A 22,847-nucleotide genomic window follows, 5' to 3' on the forward strand; every position below is an offset into this window, starting at 1 on the left:
GCCGGATTTAGAAGGCAATTTGGCCAAATCCAGCCCAATAAAATGCTGGTGGGGGAAAAACAGAAGAGAAACAACAGCAAAGCAGCAAGGAAACAGAAACATCTTCCTCCAGGAAGGCAGAGCATATATGAGTTCCAATATTTAACTAAATAATTGGAATGTCATTGTGTGACTCTGTTAAACACAGAGATGTTCTGAGCCAATTTTGTGAAGCCTGAAACTACTATCTCCTTTATAAACTAAAGATTAGATGCTTAATTGGCCCTGGAGTGTTTCTTCTCTGGGGGGGAGAAATACTGACTAGAAGCCAAAGAACGACGTTTTAAGAAAGGTGATGAATGACGAATTCAGTTTATGGGGGTGGGACAGGTAACATTACATGGCTGGGTAGCAATTTCAGTGGGTTTGTTCTTTATAATGTCTGAAAGGCCTAACTGGATCTGCTAAGAGGCATGTGGGATGAAGCTCAAGAGATGGTAAACTGAAATTACCTTGTGCAAACTCAGTTCCTGAATGCTACTTATATTATTGCCTTGGAGTGCACTTCTGATTTCAGAGTTCTTTGTGGAAGATCTGGAGCTCACCCTTTATGTTATGAAGTAGTGTACCTTTCTGATGCAGTATTAGCTGTCCTAAGAGGATAGATTTTTGGCACTCTTTTCTTAGGGTGAGCACCTATTCTCTCAATATGGAGGAACTGCCTGCTGGGCTGAAAGGAGCAGTTTGTGCTGCAAACCGAAGCAATTCTTCTACTCCAGTCCATCCAAGGTCACCAGCACTGAGCACACGCAGCATGACTGTAGATTATGGCAGAGTAAGTTGACTAATTCCCAAATTGTTCTCTTTAGACTTTACTGCCTCCAAAGAGGTTTAAAAAGGAGACAGTTGAAACATGAGTCGAGTATTCATTCAGGCAAAACTCGAATCTATGCTCCCTCTGAATGTTTGCTGGTCAGGGCTCTTTTTGTATACAGAAATTCCCTGCCCATAGAAAACCAGATATTTGGGAGAAGGAATCTAAACTAGCTTTCTCCCTGACATGCTAAGTTTCTGGGTGCCAGTGTCTTACATACGGAGGAGCATTCAAGCATGTGAGCTCTCCATCATAGGCAGAACTGGCACAGCCTTGACACACGTTTACTGCCTCAGTGAGAAACTGTCACAACCCACACGGGCTAAAGGGAATATTGAGCCTTTCATGGGAAAATGCTGTTAATAATTGAAATCCAGTGATGAGAAGAAGTCTCTAATCTTAATAAGGAGTGAACATGGAGTTATCCCTTGTTGTTTTCACAACCACCTTGCTTGATTGTTGAGAGACTTGTGACCTGCCTAAGGCCACCCACTAAGTAGTATGGATGAGCAAGGATTTGAACTTGGGTCTCTCTGGTTAAAATTTAACCACCTGCCTCCTACACTTCATTGATTTAACCATTATGTTGGCTTCTATCAAATGCAGTGGCAAAACCCACATTGACTTTAATAGGACAGGATAATAACCCAAATCTCTTAAATTTTACATTAGACTTGGGGATCACACTACTACCAACTTCATTTGGGCAGCAGGTATTCATTCATTCACCTTTGCTGGCTGGAGTCCCCTGGGAGGAGGATGTGCCAATTTAAGTTCAGGCAATACAGAAAAACACATAGAAAGTAATGCAAGCAATTAGCACTTTCTGCCATGCCCCCGCTTTAGCAATGTCTGAAGCCTCTCTTTTCATAGTTGTTTTTTAAGACCAGTATGAATTAGGACATTAGTCCATTCACAGCAAAAGAAAACAAAGGTGTCCTGCCTAAGGTTATCCAGAACCAAATGCAGTACAATGAGGATAGTTCAATGACTTTTGAAACAGAGTACTGATCCAATCATGCCGGGGTGCAAGGTAGCATTCAGGTTTTTTAAAAAATACATAAATCAGGGAGAGACTTGGTGGCTTTTGTCCCATGGCTTACCTCCCTGCAGACCCTCTTCCCCAATTTTCTCTCAGCCAGGTCACTTCTCGTATTCAAATTCTAGTAGGAAGAAAATTGCCTGTTGTGAGGGTTCAGATCCTTTTACTCACACATTCCTGCCTTGAAAATTGGATCCTGTGTCCCCCATTTCAATGTGACTGGGCAGTGCTATGACGCGTTTGACCCACTGGAATTTTTTTGAAAATCACTTGAGTTCACTGAATGAATCTGTATTTGTGGGGAGGTTTTGACAACAACCGACACTAAATCTAAAGATTAAACTTTAGGTCATTTACTAACCATGAATGGTCAAAACTAATTTGGTTCAGGTTTTCAGGATGGGAACTCTGGCTGTTGTGAAGACATCAGTTTGCATAAACATTATGTTTGTAGCAGACATAATAAAAGCTTAGGAGAAACGGCACATTTGCAAAAAATATTTTGCAGATGGCATTTTTTCTCTAGGCTGCTCAAATCCTGCAGACTCTCCATAGAGGCTGATATTTAACTCTGCTTACATTACATATAGCAAAATGGTAAATAGGGCAGTTGCTGACAGAATGTCTTGTTTTTGCTTTAATGTGTTCACTTTTATATTTAATATATTTTGCCACTTTTATAGTTTGCAATATGTTCTGTTTCTGGGGCACATAGATTTATTTGTATTTATTAGCTCACTCAGATAAATCAGATTATTTCATCAGGATTCTTAGTATGGTTAGGCAGTGTCATGCCTAACTGTACTTCACAGATACAGAGCAAACAAACAGATGGAAAGTAGGAGAAGTTTGCATTTTTAGCATATAGTTTAGCATAAAGTTGTTGGCACTGCCAACAAACAGAGCTGTTGTAGTGGGTTAAAGAATTTGCCTTTTTCATAAAGAGGTTTGGTTTTTTGTTTTTGCTTTTAAATAGCATTGTATATGGAATATCTCTGTTTCTTCTCTTTGGGAAGGATCCTGGATTAGAAAAAGGCACTGCTATGCCTGCAAGTGAAAGTATACCAGCAGATCTAGCAAAAAAGCATCGCAGGAAAGCATCTGGAACACCCTCTATAGCTGTTTCTAGGACATCTATGTCATCTGGTAAGCTTTTTCTTTTTTTTAATGCATTCTTCATTGCTACCATTTTCTCCTCCCTGTTTTTCCTTCCATTTATTCTCATTTGGAATAAGCCCCACCCACCCCTACACACTTTTGCTTAAAACCTAAGAGGCAACCATTTCCAGGTTAGACTATTTTATCCATCTAGCCCAATACTGTCTCTTCTGACTGGCAGAGGCACTTCAGGCAGAGGTTACCTGCTGCCTGTTCCTTTTAACTGGAGATCCCAAGGACTGAATCTGCAGGCAAAAGATGTTCTGTATAATCCATTGTTTTATTTCTCATTAGCACCTGCAAATTGTAATCCTTGCCAGGATTCCACTGCTTCCATTTGAAGAACGATCGATCCATCTGCCTTTGCATTTTACTTTATACTTTTATTTATGCCTCTTATAGTTCACCATATTTCTTCTTTGGTTTATGGCTGTTTTTAAATATTTTTATAAAAAAATGGCTAAGTTGCCAGAATGCTGGGTGCTCAGTTGTGTGCAGATTGATTTTTCCCTCTCCTTTGCTTGGCTTCTGCAGAAAACAGGAGAAATGAAGCTTCTGTAATGTACCAGAGGGATTCTTGTCCTAGCCCACTGCTCTGGTTCTTACCTTTTACTCTCTCTCTTTTGCTTTGGAATAGAGTGAGGAGAGGAAATTGACATTTGTGGGGAGCTGCAGAGAAGTTTGTATACCATGAACGGGGGGGGGGGGGGGATCAAGGGTGGTATTGGAATAGAATTTACTGTATAATTTTAAAAGAATCTGCTTTTTCCTTCCCCTTCTGTTTTTCAGATCGCAGCAGATCAGAGAGAGATCTCAGTGTATCCTTCTCAGAAGGCAATGAGGATACTTTAAGCTTAAGAAGTAAATCTGTACCTGAAGCGTTGGACCAGGAGCTGGTGAGTTAAAATTATGCCACAGTTTAGAACTATGCCATTTTATGTTTTGTTGTTTAGTCATGTCCGACTCTTCGTGGCCCCATGGACCAGAGCACGCCAGGCATTTTATGTTACAAGGGCTTAAAAAAGCACTCCATGCTGTGACTAAATGTATAGCAGCAGAAATAAGAATATAAGAGCTCTGCTAGATCAGGCCAAAGCCTACCTAATGTAGCCCCCTGTTCTCACAGTGGCCATCCCGGGTGCTCATGGGAAGCCCATTAGCAGGTCATGAGCACAACAGCACTTTTGTGTTCATGATCCTCAACAACTGGTATTCAGAGGCATAGGTAATACTCTAATCACGACTGGTGTAAGCAACCTTGGAAAGGTAGGATAGAAGTTGGGGGTGTGCACTAACCACAAGATTCAGTTTGGACCCCAATTCAGCATTTTGAATAACAGCTGGATACCTGAAGTGTGGTTATAGTAGTCATTAGAAGTAATAAACTTGTTGAATAGGAAAGCCTAAGTTACAGGAAGGGCAGGAATATTAATTGAAGGTAGACTGACATGATATATAGAGAATTTGGACTGATATGGCATCCAGAATCCAGGAAGTGTGAAGCTAATGAGAGCAGTAATTGCTTAATGGCATTCTGTGGCATGTAATTACTCAGAATAAATGCATGCTAGTGAAACTTTTTAAACAATTTGCAAAACATAGTTTAAATCTGCCACCCACTACAGGAATCTTACCTCAAATAGGCTAGAAATTCTGTAACTTTCTCATGAACAAGTTTCAGCTGTCCCTGTGGCTCAACTGTTCTCTGGAAGGGACAGGGTGATAGGGATAAGAGAGAAGACAAATGCTACTCTTGCAGTGATATCCATTCGATTGAGAATCAGCAAGAGATGAGTTCTAGAGACATTGTATGTGATGAACAGCACATTTCAGAGCCAGGTGGACATGCTTATACTTTTTTTCTTTGTCCATTAGAGTTACCTGGATGAGACAGAGGAGGATATTGATGACATTGTGGCCTCTGGCTACTCAAAGAGACATACCAATATGATCAGTGGATTATCAACAGTAAGTTCTCCATTACTATTTATAAGTATTTTCCTTGTACAATTTCTTCCTGTAGTGTAGTGTTGATGGCCTAGTTCATGTGTCACTTTAAACCATAGCTTAAAACCAACTATGGTTTAATATGAACAAGTAGAATGCGAGTGCATGCTGCTCAAAAGTTTCCACAGTGCTCTTCCTCTGTTCCTGCACCATGGCCAAAGCTAACCAGAATCTGGCTTGTTGTGTTGTCTGAACCTAGTCTCCATCAAACAAACTATGAGCAAGAACAAACTTGGGTTTGTGTGGCAGAAAACATACCATGAGCCCAGCTTTGGATAACCCAACAAGCCAGATTTTTTACTTGTTTGATCTGCAGCATAGAAGGAGCAGAGGAAGAGCTGTAGGAACTTTAGAGCAGCACATACCACTGTGTTTACTCATTCACATTAAATCATGGTTTGTTTAAAACTGTGGTTTACTGTGACATATATACTTGGTTGATATATGTTATATACTATTCATTGTTCTCTATTCAATACATTCGTTTTACTCTCCTTTCCTCTATTCCTCTGCCGACCGTTCTTCGGAGTGTGTGTGGGAACCACAACTCAACACTATGTCCGAATCAATAATGATTTGTGGCCTAAATCCAAAATCTGCTCAGCTTTCTCTGTTGTGTCAAATCCAAATGCCCCTGAATGGTGATTGGACTAGAATTTGAGGGGAAAGCAGCTCACTGGAGAGGCGTTTAAACTGTTGTTTAGATTGTGCATCGAAAGCATGAATGATTTAAGGCTCCAACATGTAAAATGAATCTTGGAATTCTATCAATGGACAGAACCAGGGCAGCTAGCCCAGCTTGAGAGAGAAGAATGCAGTTATTTAAAGATGATTTATTATATTTTTGTCGATGAATGCAGGGATGTAGCCAGTAGCTGTTGCCAGGGAAGCTAATTACAAAGATAAATGTGTTTTAGATAAAAGATATATACTTGTTGAATTACTATAGTCTCACATATATTTTTGTAGAAAGAGATTCAGCTCTGTATATAATATATTCATCCTGAAGAAGAAAAGGCCACTATTGCAAAAAGTGGTGATGTTTATTTCTGCAAGCCTTGTGACAATATATAATCAAGATAAAACAAAAGTGGGTTTCTAGATTGATTTGCATAATAAGGCCAAGGGTGTGTGTGTGTATCACAATTCCATGGAAGAACAAAATTTGGTGGTGAATTCAGCTTCCTTAGAATTTCTGCTATTGTGTTATTGTTTTGAAAACAACATGGATAAGTTTAAAAATTTGTGGGCGCTCTCTGATGAAGTCTCAGAAGCCAGGCAGGTGGCTGAATATTATTTCTTGCGGGAGGGGGGAAACTTTGATATCTTTGCCCATCCTGATTAACAAAATTGGAATATGCCATGTATAAACAAAATTACGAAAATCTATATAATTTCCATAATTTATATGTGTTGCAGAGTTCTTATGTTTTTCTTTGCATGTAATTTTATTTCCTGAGCTCAGATTGCTAATACATTTTAATACAAAGTGTAACATGTTTGGCACACCTTTCAACAAAAAATGGAAAACAATACAATTCCAGTGATGAAAATGGCCTGGGAGACATCCAGAGTATCTGGAAAAATAAAACTGCTGAATAAACTGTTTATATTGACATAGCAGGTATAAGACAAATTAGGGTAATTGGAGATGTGGATTACAGAGAAGAGAGTTCTTATTGCATCCAGTCTCAGTTCTTTGTCATGTGGCACCTGCATATCAGCTGTGGATGAGGGTCACAGAAGGTAGACAGACCTCAGTGGAAACCTCTTGGCAGAAGGTGTGGAATGGCATTCCTGATGGGGGTATCAAGTTTTTCTATATCCACAGAGGTCGAGAGGGCGCTAGAGCTCTATTGCCTGTAAATATATGGCATCCTTAGTGTATTTGGTTTTATTTCCATAGTATTATGCTCCACTAATTTGAGTTTTTGGTTTAATGATGCCTCTGCTAATGACTTTGTACAATTTGGTATGCCGTGGCACAGAAAGACAACACAGACACAGTAGGAGTTCTTGAGTAATGGGCTACACACACACACACACACACACACACACACACACACGGCAGAGGAAGTTGGGAAAAGCATCAACACCCCACTGTGTCTCTTTGAGTTAAAGAATAGAGAAGTTCAAAAACTAAGGGTGCCTACTGAAAGCAACATTTTAACAAGGGAGATTTTAGTCAGCATTACAGTAGGATGGGTACTTTTTATTCACAGCTGGAATGTGCTGATGCTGCATGCTGCTCAGTGTGTTGTTGTTGTTATACATTTTATGTTATTATTAGTTGTAAAAATATTGGCAACGGTATCATTCTGGTATATTCGGAGATAGATAGATTCCCATAATCAATTGAGATTCAGCCTGTGTTCCTCAGTGCTTTAGGCTACTTTTGGATTCTTAGCTGCACCTGGTACTCCAGGTTGTGGCAGCGACAAAAAACACTTTTCAGCAACTTTCATTGAGTGAGGAGATTTGCGGCCTGTGTGCACGTCAGATGAAATCACTTCATATGTCTAACCTCAAGGCTGGGCAATAGTATCATACATGGGCCCATTTTGACATTTTTTTCTTCATCTGACTCACAGTAAAGACCAAACAAAATGTGATGTAAGGGACCTATGATCAGGAGTTGCTTTTTTCTTTTTCTTTAGTAGTTTTTTTGGGGGGAGGGGTTGGATCTGATGAAGACCGTGGTGCTGGGAGAGGGAGGTGTTAACCCTTTCCCCAGCACTGTTTTTCTGATTTAAAATCCCCTCCCACAAACAGAAGCTCTTTACCCGGGCAAACATACAGGCGCTAGTATTTTCCCTATAGGAAAAATAACAGCAGTTGCCTGTGGTTGAGGGGAACAGTTATCAAAAAATGTTGTGAGGGAAAATATTTAAGCCCTTCCCCTGGTTCTGCAGGTAGGCTCTATCCAGTCGCTGGGTGTGGCGGATAGTATTTTTCATTTCAATCATGGGAGATCCTGGTTAATTGACCTCCAGCACATTTCCAGTTTAGCGTATGCCACCCTTTAAGCCAGTGCTCCAGTTTCTGCCTGTTGTCTGAATGAAGCCCAGAAGATAAATAGTTTTGACATCATGACTTGAGCCCAACGTGGATTTCTCTTAGTGTCATAACAGATGACTGTTGCCAGTCATCTATAGCTGTAATATGACTAGCAATCTGCAGCTACTTCTTTGCGATGGTGAAGCCAAGCCCCATGGGGATTTTGCTAATTATGCCGCTCTTACAAGAAATGATTCTGGGTATCAGGCAAGCTGTATTTAGGATTAAAATGTCAAAAGTGTTGACTTAAATAGAAGGCTGACCATGTCACTTGATCCTTTATTTATTGTTTAAATCCAGCAAATAAAATGGGTTTGATCTAGACTTGCCTTTTGCGTATGGTGGTGCTCACCTCATCCGGGGAATGCTTTTGACCTGAACTGTGTACATGCACATTATTTTCCCCAAAGAATCCTGGGAATCGTATTCTATTAGGGGTGCTAAAAAACGTAGATCTGTCCACATGTCCCAGAATTCTTTGTAGGAAAATAATGTACACAGCCCCAGCGGTGGGATCCCATTGGCTGTGTTTGCTGATTCCCAACTCAGCCTCCATTCCCCAGCACCACCTCCCACACTGTTCTAGAAGATCTCTCCACCTTTCCAATGGTGTGGGCTGTGACACTGGGGGGGGGGGCACTGCGGTGAGAGGGAAGAATAAGAAAAAGTTGCTTCCCACCTCTAGATTTAACAGCAGCAATGTTAACTGCACTTAAGGTAACTTCTACGTTTTTAAGCAGCTTTAAAAAAATACTAAAATATGTTGATTGCTGTTCATTTGTAAATAGGTTGCCATAGACATCTCCCGTATGATAAGTAAACCTTTTTATCCAAGTGTTCGTCTTGTGCTGCAAGAGAGAAATAAAATTACATTTTCTGAACATAGTTTAAGAGTAGTTCCTATTAGCAGCTTGAAGCACAGAGAGGTCATCACCCCCTGCTGTGTTTCAAGCTGTCTTTGCACAGTGCTGTTTACATCAGAGAGAGAACAGGGATCTCTTCCTCTGACATGTGTGATGTTTTTGGTTCCACGCCTCCTGCAGCTTTCCCCCTCACCCCAAACTCCTATTCCTGAGTCTGCTGTGCTCTTCTGTGTGACGGCTGTCAGGGTATGTTCTCATTACTACTTACTTTGCACCCAGTTTTCTTGTAAGATGGAAGCTTTTTTTAAAAAAAGCTCCTTGAACAGCCAGTATTTGTCAAGGAACTACAGGATCAATATGTCATGTGAATGTGGCCTCAAAAACTAGTGCACTGGACGCAGAGTAAGAGGTAATGAGAATATACCTAAGGTTTATTGTTATGGGAGAAAAATAACTTGCTCACTTAAGTATCAGCAGTTTTCTTTCTGTACATAGCGCTTCATTACATATTTGTGGTATATTGGAATAGGACTTCTCTGTCTTCATTTTCTAAAGCTGATCCTTGCATTTCTGAATTCTTCTGGCAGCTACTGAACACTTTGCTTTTCACCCTTTCTACATTTCTCTTTCTTTCTTTCTTTCTTTCTTTCTTTCTTTCTTTCTTTCTTTCTTTCTTTCTTTCTTTCTTTCTTTCTTTCTTTCTTTCTTTCTTCTCCCTTTCCCTGCCTCCTTTCCCCCTTTTTCTTTCTCTTAAAGAATTCTCCTTCAAGTTCTGACAGGAAATGGACCTATTTAAATGTTCCAGAAGCAGATGGTGACACTGTAAGTTCCCTCATTTTTCTGAGAAACTCAAAAGTCTCCTTTTTGTTTTGTGCTGCTCTTTCCATTTTCATAGACAGTTAGCTTAAATAACTAAAAATATTTTTGATACTTGATACTAATTACCTCATTAATTCAAAGAAACAAATCCCCTTACCCTTACATATGATGTGCATGGTCGCATAACATCATAACATTAAAAAGAAAATTTATATTTGTTTTCTATATTCAGTGGATTTTAAGACAGGGGGCAGGGGGCATATTGGGGGAGGGGGACGGAAATAATAATAGACTTTGGGGAAAAAACACCTTTAAAATGGGGAATCTTTCAATAGGTTTCAACTGCTACTCATAACTAGAGTTAGCACTCAGTTTTTCATATTGCATTAATATAACTACCAACCTAGCAGTTCGAAAGTATACTGGTGCAAGTAGATAAATAGGTATCACTGTGGCGGGAAGGTAAATGGCGTTTCCATGCGCTGGTTTCCGTCACGGTCCGTTGTGCCAGAAGAGGTTTAGTCATGCTGGTCACATGACCCAGAAAGCTGTCTGCGAACAAACGCCGGCTCCCTTGGCCTGAAAGCGAGTTGAGTGTGCAACCCCAGAGTTGCCCTTGACTGGACTTAACCTTCCAGGAGTTCTTTACCTTTTACCTTTCATATTGCATTAATATATGAGTGGAAAGAAGTTGGCTGTTGTCTCCTGTTACGCTCAAATCACAAACATAAACTAAGTTCTTGAAGACCTGGAACTGAGTACTCCATGACTGTCAATCCATATGCTTGCTGGTTTTGCCTTATAGAGTAGTCTTAAGACTTGCAGCAAAATGGGTGCGGTAACAGCTGAATCAACACTTTTCAGTGAGTGTTGGCACTGCCAAGTAATTTGCATCAACACAGAAGGATCCCATGCGCCAGGTCAGATGTATTTGCATGGAATAAAAATCTGAACTGGCCCTGAGGCCACTGGTTCTATTCATTTTTGAACTTCTTGTGTAGTAAAATGAGGACTAAGGAGCTCTCCACTCATCCATGAGTTCACAGGGTGACCTTGGGCCACAACCTCAGCCTAACCTACCTCACCTCATGGTTGTGAGGATAAAAGGGAGCAGTTAGAATAACTGTGTAAGCCACTATGAGGTTCTTGAAGGAAGAACAGGATACAGTATATATGTATCAAATAACACTTGAATAGCTTTTTTCCCAACAATCTCAGTTATATTGGAAAGAAAAAGCATTTCCTATATTGAAATGCATTATGAACGTAGAGCACAACGCAGTTTATCATGTAAGTCACTCTGTAGTAAAATGCCAAATTTGATTATTCTAGTTCTTCTTAGTCAGATCTTCCATGAATATAGGAGAGAAGCAATTTTTGCAGAATGAGTACCATTCAAGATACGGCTTTTAAAGATGTGACTCAGCCTGATGGACTATTTCTCTCTCGCCTCTTTTTTCAGACCAGCATCAATAGTATGACAAGTGTGTATAGTGAAACGGGGGACTATGGCAACCTGAAGATCAGTGGTGAAATTTGTCTCCAAATTAACTACAGCTATAAAACAGGAGCCCTCAACATCTTGGTTAAAAAATGCAGGAACTTGGCCATAGCAGATGAAAAGAAGCAGAAAACAGATCCGTAAGCAAAGAAGAACCTTTTACATAGCCTTGTGATTCAGTCATATTTACTTGTGAGACAGCATGTAAGAAAACATAATACCCAGTTGCTTATGATGCCCACCTGGCAAGGAGGGCACCCAGTAGTCTTGCACAGGTTCTCAGTGTTTTGCAGAAGGTGCGAAAAGCAGAAGTCTCACTTTTATCTTATCCAAACCTCAGTGCATCTGATATACTAATACTGGGAGACTGATGTAAGAGGTGGAGAGGTGAGCTGCAAACTGGAGAAGATAAGAAGCAGTGGTCTTTCCTAGTCTAACATTCTCAAATCTGCAGTCAAAGTGAGACAAGGCTCTGGCTGAGTTCATATGAACTGGGAAGCCATAATTTCCCACTACCTGAATGAACCGTGGTGAATGTTGTACATTCACTCCCTCCCCCCCCCCCCGCCATGTGCTTCTGCTTTTCAGCTAGCAGTTGTCTACAATAATCAACTTTTGGGAGCTGTGGTTCGTTTAAATTATGGTTAGCCAGGATATGAAGAAAGGATGAAGTTGTTTGCAATTTTCATGGCATTTGAGATCAGTTGGAAGTTTAGGGCATAGTACTAACCAGTGCTCTTTTCTGGGGGGACCCAGGGGTACGCATACCCCTAAACATTTTGTGAATCTGATGGTGGCTTCATTTCTTCTCCTGGTGATTTTCTTCAGTCAAAATGAGAGTACCCCTAAACATTTTTTTAAGGAAAAAAAATCACTGGTACTAACTGAGTATGGTGGGATATAACTGTATTTGAGCTGTACTGTTCAGACTGCAGGTGTGGACTCTTGAGGCTGCTTGTTATTCCACATATCCATGCTGTCAGAGCTGCCCGAGGTCCCAGCTCACGAAGGACCAACGCCAGTTCGTTACTGTTTATAAAAGTTCAGTTTCGATTTCAAAGCCGCGGAGCGCAGCTCTACGTCTCAAACTCTAGACCGCTGAAGCTCCATCTGAATCTCCTCCCCCCAGACACCAGTTTAAGACTCTAGCCTTGCTCCACCTCCTCCTTTGCTCTTTCCTCCTCTGGGTCCGCCTGTCCGCTGGGGTCTTGCCCTTTCTAGACTCTTCTGACGCTGAGTCCCCTGAGTCTTCCCCCTGCCTCCGGCGGGCTTTAGGACCTGGTTCCCAATCCGGGTCTCCTGCTGTCCCGCGCGCCTGTGCATTTGAACTTGGCGCGCGCGCCCAGCCGGCAACCTTCCTCCTGACCGTTACACTGCTCCTGTCACTGCTTCCCCCTTCGGGGAGGCTAGCTGGACCTGACTTCCCCTCCGTCCCCTCACTCTCCGAATGTAGCGTGGTCAGCCCTGACTCATCTTCTCTCCCTGTTGGAGGAGACGCTGGCCCTGATACATGGGACTCTTCCCCCCCACTATGCTCTGGTGGGGAAGCTGGTCCTGATCTCCAGCTGCTGCTTTGGGAGTCCCCGCTGGCCCCTTGTTTCTGGTGCGTCCCCTCTGGGACCCCCCTTGCCCTGGCCATCGGCGCCCCCCTCTGGGAATCTTCTGATTCGCTGGAGAAGCTCATGGAATCTCTCGGGCCACTGTCATACTCCCCTACGCTGCCCTCAGATTCTTCCCCTTCACTCTCCATTTCCTCTCTCCCCTGTGCCTCTGCTCCTGAGCCCCTGACACATGCATATGTAAAATTGGCATGTCAATGAGCAGAGTAGTCTAAAACGCTTCTTGAGATGCTCATTTTATGCATGCAGGATTTATTTTGTTTTCAGTAGGGAGGAATATTCAGTCATGTGGCCATCACTTTCAGTCAGAAGTACTCCTGCCTGAACACAGACTTACTATCTCAGTGAGAGCTAGGCCTAAATTGTTATGCATGACTGGGTGAATAAACATACAGACCTTTCTCATGCATCACAAGCAACTTGGTTTGTGGTTTGGAATTACAGTCATGCTGTAAGAGTTTCTTGTCTGTGTGTGTAGCATTATAGCATTTACTGGATTCTGTTAATGATTTACTTCCCAATCTACAGCTATGTCAAAGCATACTTATTGCCGGACAAGTCTCGTCAAAGCAAACGGAAGACAAAAATTAAAAGCAATAGCACTAACCCTGAGTTCAATGAAACACTGAAGGTGAGAACTGAGAGCCACTGAAAATCTCCATGTTCCCTTTATGATCATGTGATGGATTGGATACTTTGAGTAGCAATGAAAATTGTTTTTGTTTTGAGTTAAAACCGTTCCCTTAGGGGTTTTGTGAGAAGAGGAGTGGAACTTTTAGAAAGTGAATTTCTCTTCTTATTTATGTATTTATTTGTAAAATTATTTATATATCACCTTATAATAATAATAATACGATATTGTTGTATTTTTACATGTCTGACAGTGCACTGTCAAATGTGGACAAGTTTATTGATTCTTTCCCTGCAAGATTTGCAATGGGTGTTTTGGATTAGTGCTAAGTAAAAAACCTAGCATGGAAGTTAAGAGCAGAAGTTCTATTTCCTATCATATTTCTTTGTGATACTTTCATGAATAAGTATATTTCTCTTCCTGGTTTATTGTTTTTGGCTAGATCATGCCTGCTCTTGGTTGCTTTCTAATCATATAACTCCCTAGAGTCTCTTGGTGTCCTCTGATATCTTCAGACTTTTGTTTAAAGGAGGGTTTCATGATCTGAAAAAACCATGAAAATGCGAAGCCAGTGCTGAAGTTAAAGTAACTAGATTTCTAGAGCAGTGTTTCCCAACCTTGTGCCTCCAGCTGTTTTTGAACTACAATTCCCATCATCCCTGACCACTGGTCTTGCTAGCTAGGGATGATGGGAGTTGTAGGCCAAAAACATCTGGAGGCACAAGGTTGGGAAACACTGTTCTAGAGAGTTCAGTAGTATCTGTCAGTTCTCCTTCCTTTTTTAAATAGTGGACAAAGGGGAAAGGTTAATTGTTTCCAGCATCTACATTCATTGCTATATGGGGGGGGGGGAGTTGAAAGGGGTATTTTAAGAAGCTCCATCAGTGGTGGTTACTGTTTGATAATGAAATAATACAAGAAATAATACAAACTGGCAGCAGCAAGAAAGAAAAGACTTGTAAGAGAACAATTGCATTTTATAGATCTCTTCCTATTAAGAACCTCCTCTGATTGATTTGGTCTGCCCTAGCAGAGGGGCTTTTTTCACTTTGCTGAAATAAACTGCTGGCACCTTCCTGAATTTAAAACTCCTAAGGCTACTGTTACACTCCTGTAATCTTCTTTTGGCCTCTTGTCCCTCTTTAGTATGTCATCAGCCATACACAGCTTGAGACTCGGACCTTGCAGCTTTCTGTCTGGCATTACGACAGATTTGGGCATAACAGCTTTCTAGGAGAAGTGGAGATACCCTTGGACTCCTGGAACTTTGAACATCAAGCTGATGAATGGTTCATGCTTCAGCCCAAGGTGAGGAATGCCAATTGGCTTAAACTGAAGATGGTTTCTAGGTTTCACGTAGGTGAGTTTGCAGCAACAAAAGGTGCTTTATGAATCACAGCTCAGGCTTACCTCCTCAGTAAAAACCAATTTCTTGCAAACAGCAGGCCATGGAAATGAAGGACCTGAAATCTCTGCAATATAAGCTCATTCTCTTTATCTACTGCTTTGTAAGAAGATAAGAAAAGTATTGCTGGGTGAGATGAAAGGACCCTCTAGACCAGCACCTTGGCCAACCAGATGTGCTCAAAAAGCCCACAAGAAGGACATAAGTGCAATAGCACTCTGATCCTAGAGGTCGAATGTAGCTTTCAGGGCTAAGTGATTGATAGACATGGAAGATAAGGCTAACTCTTGAGATAGCTAAATCAGAGGCCACCATTGCACTCTGTAGCACCATTGCACTCTGTACCAGTAGAGGGTATAGTTTAATTATGTGCTGTGTAGAGAAGTACTCCATTTTTGTCTGCCCGGAATCTTCAACCGTTCAACTTCACTGAATGACCTCAGGCCCTGTTATTATGAAAGATTGTGGGGAAGTCTACCCCCCTCTCAACTTTCTCTGCAGTGTGCCGTTTTACACACTTCTCATGCATGGAACTAGCCATAATCAGAGACAACGTAGATGAACTTTAGGCCTATCTAGTAAGGTTTCAGTTGTTGCAAGGAGCTATGTGAACCATGCTATCACTGCAAGTTTGAGCACACAAGATTTCATGAGCTACCTTTCCTGCAGCTCTTCCAGAACAATTTGTCCTTGTCTCAGCAGCTTAATGGGTCTCTGGTTATTTAGATCTGACCAGCTCTGTATTAGGTTCAGGAAGCATTACTTTCCTCCATTTGCATGTACTGTACTTTCTTCTGCTTACCACGCGCATGTAACACAAACAGGGAAGGAAGAATCCAATTACTTCTGTTTTGCTTCACCTTTTCAGATGGAAGTTGTAGCGGATACAGGTCTTCAGTACAAAGGAGAGTTGATAGTTGTCTTACGGTATATCCCCCCTGAGAGGAATTTAACACTTCCCCTAGGAGAAATGCAAGGTAAATGTAGATGGGAGCATTCAGTGTTCTCTGGATGATTTGAAATTTGTCATCTTGTGCAGACATAAAACTGCTAGGCTGTAGAATATGGAATTACCTACTGTTAAATTACTTACCAATTTCTGAAGGAATTTCTAGCTACACGTTTTTAATTTTCTGAGGTACTGAGCCCCAACAATAAACCTTTGGGAGCAAGTAGGATGCGTCAGCTTTCTTAAATGAGTGTAACTGATTGCTAGCTTTCAATTCCTCAGCCTTTTGTTACAATTTGATTTTTGGCTCTTCTTGGCTAAGGAGGCTTAGTATTTTCATTGTACAGTACACAGAATACTACAGACACATGCTAAACATATCTGAAGGAGACAGGTAGCACCTTTTCTATAAAGGGGCAAAATATGCATTTCTTCTTTTTTTTTTACATGATCTGCTTCTATATTCATGCAGTCAAGAGGGGCAACCCGTATTATTATATCCTGGTTTTGCTCCAGTTCACCACCACCCCATATTGAAGAATAATCTGTCATGCAGTTTGGTCAGGGCAGAAATCTAGTGCCCTTGATTATCTTTGTCCATCCCTTTATTATCAATCCTTTAAATGTGAGATATCACACTTGTAGACACATTTACCTTGTCAATGACATCTTCTATTTTACTTTAATAGAAGCTAAATATGGCTACTTGGTTTATTTAATAAACTGCATCATATTTATCTAGGCATGTTTGGGTCCGTAGGTTTTTTTTATTCAGATTTATGACCTAATGCAGGAGATAGAAGGATGAACAAAGATTTGTCTTGATGTATGTAATGCTGAGTTATTGAGTTAAGTAAGACTTTTAGATGAGAAATATGAATGCATGGTGTGCAAGTTATTTTCTGCTTAGGAAGGCTAATATGGTTGTTTGGGTGAGCCATAGGGATAAGTGTGAAGTTTCTAATCTGGGATGGCAGTGGGTTATCTAAAATACTGAAGTGTGTTTTTATACACACGCTCTTTAAGCTGGGTAAAGAGGTTTTACCCCATTGGTTTATTTTTAATATAGGAAAGAAGAACTCTAAGAAGGAAAAGAAGGCAAACTCACAACTGCCGCCAGGAGGCATATTAGAAGTTGTCATCAAGGAAGCCAAGAACTTAACAGCTGTGAAGTCAGGAGGCACTTCTGACACATTTGTGAAAGGGTATTTCCCCCCCCCCCCTCCTTAGCATGCCTGTGGATGTTGAATGTTTCTGCACAGAATCTGACATTTTTATTCAACAATATACTTTTAATTTCTCTGTGTGTGTCTGTGTGTGGAATAAACACAAGTCTTGCTTCTTGACGTTCTTCCTGCTGCTTTTCGATATTTTGCGCAGAGCAATCATTGAGTGGTCGCATCGTCATACTTCCATTTGCAGTGGGGTACAAAATGGATATTTGGAGGAACCCACTGCTTACTTCATATGAGAACTCTGCATTTGCTCTTACCCTTGCTTTCTGTACAGTTACCAATTACTGATGCTAATGTCCCAGTGTTTTATCCCCTGGTGTTACACTGACTTCTTTCCAAACTCTAGTAATGAGTATGGTTTTATTAATGTTGCATATTTTTGGTAAAAGCTCAGCAATTTAACAATTTCCTTTTTATTATCTCTTGGGCTGGATACCCTGGGTAGAATTTAACTAACTTTTATTCTGAGCAGACCCATTGAAGCTAATGGATCTAACTTGAATCATATTCATTGGTTTCATTGCATCTACAGTGGTACCTTGGTTTACAACCATAATCCGTTCTGGAGGTCCGTTTGTAAACCAAAACAGGTTGTAACCCAAGGCACGCTTTCGCCAATGGGGCCTCCCCCCCCAAAATTGGTTGTAATCCAAAAAAAGCGACACACACTTCCGGGTTTGATGTGGTTGTAATCCAAAGCGGTTGCAAACCAAGGTACCACTGTACTCTGAGTAGAACTTAGTTGACTACTACCCAAAAGTAAGTACTGACTTCATGTGTACACAAGGGAAAGAGGATGGAGGTGGAGGAGGAAAAAATAATGCTTGGGAACCAGCTCCTAAAGCTACACTCATTAAAACCTGGTCATTTAAATTACAGTGGAACCTCGTGTTACGTACCGCCCTCCTTGTGAACGCTTCGGGTTACGAGCGCCGCTAACCCGGAAGTAGATGCTCTCGGTTGCAAACTTTGCCCCGGGATGCAAGCGGAATTTGAGCACTGGCAACGTGGCAGTGAGAGGCGCCATTAGTGAAAGCGTGCCTCATGTTATGAGTGGGTTCGACCTCCAGAACGAATTAAGTTTGTAACCGGAGGTACCACTGTAGTGATTCTCTCTTGTCATTTAGATTGCTTGTGTCATGAAAACCAAACCCATTAACATCTTACTGCTAACTCTTTTCTCTCCCTTAGGTACCTGCTTCCTGACAACAGCAAGGCATCTAAGCACAAAACCCAAGTAATAAAAAAGACCGTGAATCCCCACTGGAACCATACTTTCACTTTTAGTGGCTTGAATCCTAGAGATATACAGAATGTCTGCGTAGAACTCACTGTCTGGGACAAAGAGTCCCTTGCCAGTAATATCTTCCTGGGAGGCGTTCGCCTGAGTCGCGGAGGAGGTAAGAGCAGTGATTTGATTAGATGTATCTTGCCTCCTTTTGGTGGGTGGGGAACTATTTGCACGTCAAAAGGGCACGGAGGAATCATCAGGTTTTTGTCACGTTTTCATTTCTAGTGTGTGTGAGCTTCCCCCTCCCCAAGAACTCTGCCTGGCCTTCTCTTCCAACCTTTAAGTGGACTTAAAGACTTTATCCCATCAGGCTTACTGATTCTATTACAAGTATAATTAATATGATGCTACTTTTTAAAATGTTGCAGTGCTTTCAGACACCCCCAAAATGGAGGTCAACCCATTCCCCCCCCCCAGTTGTCCAGTGCTTTACATATTAGCTATTTGAACCACAGCCCTAAATTTAAATAGAACACTTCGGCTGAATCAATTTTATAATTAATGATTTTAGAGTGTTGTTTGTACTGTACTTTTGTACTGTTTTATTTTTGTTAGCCGCCCTGAGCCCGGCTTTGGCTGGGGAGGGCGGGATATAAATAAAAATTATTATTATTATTATTATTATTATTATTATTATTAGATGTTGCATATGTATAGGTGAAGCACACATTTCATTCGTTGTTTAAAGCTCATTTGTTGTTTTTACCATTAATTTAAAAAGTGGGAATTCAAGACATGGAGCACTGCAGCCTTAAAATACACCTGCTCCATTTTCATATCCATTAAATTTATTTTAAAAGTAACTTAGTTTTGGGTCTTTCGTTTTTTGTTTTTTACTCTTCTCTTCCTTTAGACTTAATCTAACCACATTCTTTAATAGTTTAGGGTTTTGTTTTTCCCCTACATGAAAAGGAAACATAGATTTCAGAGGCTATAGGACAGAATACATTGGGCATTTAAAAAAAAAAATCAATATATTTCTCCAGTGGTGGCAAATGTGCTGACCTTTGCCATGTTTTGCAATTTCCAGGTTTCAGTAATGGCAAAGAAGTTGACTGGATGGATTCTCAAGGGGAGGAGCAACTTCTCTGGCAAAGAATGATTGATTGTCCTGGGGATTCTGTGGAAGGTGCATTAATGCTGAGATCTAGCATGGGAAAGCGCAGACTCTGAGAGGGGCTATGCATAGGCACAGAAAAAACTCCAGGTATTTTGCTTGTACAATTAATTACAGGGTGGTATGATGAAAGCCGGCCTGCCATGGAGCAGCTCCTGGTGTAATTTGCACATGTAAAATAGGGAAAACATGGACTTTTGGTCAACTTGGACTTTCAACTCCCTTGAAACGGATTATAAATGCATTCAGCACTTTCCTGCGATTCTTATCATTGTGTTTCCTACTGTGACTGAGTGGATTAAGTTCTTTTAAAATTTTCTACAAAACCCTAGTTCAAGCAGCTCCTGTAGATTGTTATTATTTCAAGAAATGGTTGCGTTTTCACAGGAGAAATGTGATTAGTAAATAGGCCCAAAAGTGCTTTGTGATACTGTTTAGGTCAATTCACTCCAAGCCCATTTCAAGTAAGTGTAATGGTTGGAAGATGCAAAGGGGATGGGTGTCAGATTGCAGACAAGCTGCAACAATAATTAGTTCCATCTACTTTCCCTTCCAAGTTCTGCATGTTCATATTCTTGAATGGTTCCCAGAAGTGGCTTTGGTAATAAGCAGTTAAGGAATCCCTACTTCATCACTCAGAAGCAGAATGGCTATTTGGGGGTGGGGGTGGGGTGGTTTAGAGACCGGGAGAATTTGCTGACATAAACATTTCAAGAGTCCCCACAAATCTCAGTGGTTGTGCCCCCCCCCCTTTAGACATTTGTTTGGCATGTTCCAACCAGGACACTCATAACAATTGGACAGAAGAAGCAGTTGCCATTAAGGGTTGCATCCAGTGCTGCTATTCTGCTAGTGCAGCAGGCCTCCACTTATACAACATAACTTTGCCTCCCCCTACAGTCTAAAAATCTGCTCCAGAGAGTTGGAGGAGTCTACAGAGTAGATTTTGAGGGGGTGTGGGGAGAGGAGAGGAAGTCTCATTGTGCTGGCGAAACTGGATACCACCCTACGTTTCTATGTATAACCAAGTTACTTCTTCCCAGGACTTTGACACCTTCAGAGCAGAATAATTAATGAACATTCCTAAGTTAGTTGAAAGCTATCAAGCAGATAATCAAATCTGTGCCCTAAAACAGGGTTGTTAGTGCCTACTAAACTTTTGAAAAATAGCCTCTACCAAGTAACTGCACTGCACTAAGATTTAAGCTGTTTGCTACTAATATATTTAACTTAAACCTCGTTCCCTGTTGTAAGGAATTGAATGATCAATTATTCTCCTTTACCCCAAACCCCCTTTAAGCACTTGAAAACTGTAATATTAATATCCATCACCACCCTCATCCCTTTCCTTAAGTTGTGCATACCTACTTCTTTCAGCTTTTTGTTATTGTATTGTATTTGTTTTCTATCTAAGTCAGGGGTGGCTAGGCTAACCTGAGATCCTCCAGTCAGCTGTAACCCAACTCATGCCATTCCTGACTACTGGTCGTGCTGGCTGGGGCTGATGGGAATTGAAGTCCAAACATCTGGAAGGTCATATGTTAGCCACGCCTGATACAGGCCTTAAAGTACATTAGTCAGAGTAGGATGTGAAGCAGATTTGAAGTACAGCCTTGACTGTATCTTTCTTCTTTCATAAAGCTCTGGTTCAGTCCAAAGATGAGGCACTTGTGGTGCATTAATCCTGCTGTGAACCGTTCACCACCCAACTCCTCAGTCACTGGAACTCAAATGGCATATAGTCACTGCTCCTGCTGAGTAGCTTCAGGCAGCACATTGCGCTGAAGAATTCAAAGGGTGCAATGCTGTGCCTTTTCCATTTTAATTTGGCTGAAGGAGAATAGGAGCATTCAATTTGAAGAACTGCATTGGAAGTGCACTTTGACTTGTAGTCTACTTTGGTTTGCTTTCTTTTGAAGATACTGTGAATGCTGTGCCACTAAAGCAAATAGCAGAGCAGTGAGAAATAGGATCTTCACACTGTCGGCAAGCCCCAACTGCTGGATTAGTTATTGGTGGTGCAGAAGCAACCAATGTAGTTGTGAACCATACTTTTGGCAGGGAGGGTGGCTCTCAAATGGTGTCCATGGCAGCACAACCATTTCAAATAAACATAGGCTCTTGGGTGAGGGCCATATGTCTCTGTGGCTCTTGCCAGATGCCCTGCCCAAATCATTATTTATACCACTAAAGTGAAAGCTGAGCCCTGAAGTCCAAGTCCTGTCATCTGAGAATTAGGTTGTCATTCACTTTGGTGGAATTTATGAACATAGGAAGCGCTATTAAGAGTCAGACCACTGGTCCATTTAGCTCTCTGCTGATAACTTTACCCAGCAGCAGTTCTCCAGTGTCTTAGAAGGACCATCTTTCCCACAGTAAAACAATAATAATTATGTTTAGAAATGTGAGAGACCTTTTGCATGTAGAGCAATATACTCAAATACTGAGTTACGGGGACACACACATGGTAAATTTCTCTTTACCAAGACTTTCAGTTACACATTCTTAACGAAATCAAGCTCCCACTTATTTGTTGTTGTTTTTTTTAAAAAATCAACACTGGCTTTTGTACCAAAAGAAGTACTGTACTCCAACTAGATGTGCATAGACTTTTTTGCACTTCAGTAACTAAAGTTAAAAAAAAAATCCTTTGGCTTTGTGGCATGGTATACATACATAAGAGGAAGATTTTAAAAAATATATTAAAAATGGCTGAAACGCAGCATGTGAATCAGACCTCTTTTAAGTCTTAGTGGGTGAAGAGATAAGGCACAGCAGTGATTCAGAAGAAGCACAACAGGTCCATTTCTGTGTTCAAAAATCACTTTTTCCATTTGAAAACTGCAGTCATTGCCATAAAATGATATTGATACTAGGTGAAACTGGATATTGTAAATACCAACAGCAACCCAAAAGGCTAGGTTTGTGGCTGGTGCATGAATGGACAAAATGAAGTGTGGCAATGTTTTCCATTTAACCATTTTGTATCCCACAGGGTAGAGATGAATTCAGTAGAGCAGGTATGGTGGCAGCTTTCAAACTTTTCCTGTCTCTTCATATTGCCATGCAACCAGATCATAGAATCTCATGACAGTATTGTTACAATTTCTTTCTCTCTCTTTTTTTGCATTTAACTGCACCAGTTTTCTAATTTTCCAGCTTATAGATAGCTGTGAATTGCATTTTAAAGACCCAAAGTCAGAAAGTACAAAAAAAGACCAGACTTCCACTTTTCAAATCTGAGAACCTCCCAAAATTCATAAATTTCATCTGTCTTAACACCACCCAAAAAAAGGTCTC

General features: G+C 41.0%; 2 protein-coding genes across 5 annotated transcripts in view; one reads left to right on the forward strand and one right to left on the reverse strand.

The window, feature by feature from the left end:
- SYTL5 (synaptotagmin like 5) overlaps positions 1-22,091 on the forward strand; it is a 61,924-nt gene extending 39,833 nt beyond the window's left edge. For 3 of the 4 annotated variants that reach the window (XM_081908973.1, XM_081908975.1, XM_081908974.1), the window contains exons 7-18: positions 667-814; positions 2,912-3,041; positions 3,843-3,949; positions 4,929-5,021; positions 9,737-9,802; positions 11,262-11,440; positions 13,448-13,550; positions 14,697-14,858; positions 15,824-15,932; positions 16,974-17,109; positions 18,331-18,539; positions 19,461-22,091. In XM_081908973.1, the coding sequence (XP_081765099.1) occupies positions 667-814; positions 2,912-3,041; positions 3,843-3,949; positions 4,929-5,021; positions 9,737-9,802; positions 11,262-11,440; positions 13,448-13,550; positions 14,697-14,858; positions 15,824-15,932; positions 16,974-17,109; positions 18,331-18,539; positions 19,461-19,603 (1,585 nt within the window). In that variant the 3' untranslated portion in view covers positions 19,604-22,091. The remainder of the gene's footprint in view (positions 1-666; positions 815-2,911; positions 3,042-3,842; positions 3,950-4,928; positions 5,022-9,736; positions 9,803-11,261; positions 11,441-13,447; positions 13,551-14,696; positions 14,859-15,823; positions 15,933-16,973; positions 17,110-18,330; positions 18,540-19,460) is intronic. The other variant, XM_081908976.1, reaches the window with a different exon arrangement.
- Positions 1-22,847, reverse strand: part of SRPX (sushi repeat containing protein X-linked) — a 71,153-nt gene that overhangs the window by 13,975 nt on the left and 34,331 nt on the right. The window lies entirely within an intron of this gene.

This window comes from Podarcis melisellensis, assembly GCF_964234715.1.
Source record: "Podarcis melisellensis genome assembly, chromosome: 4".
NCBI classification, from domain to species: domain Eukaryota; kingdom Metazoa; phylum Chordata; class Lepidosauria; order Squamata; family Lacertidae; genus Podarcis; species Podarcis melisellensis.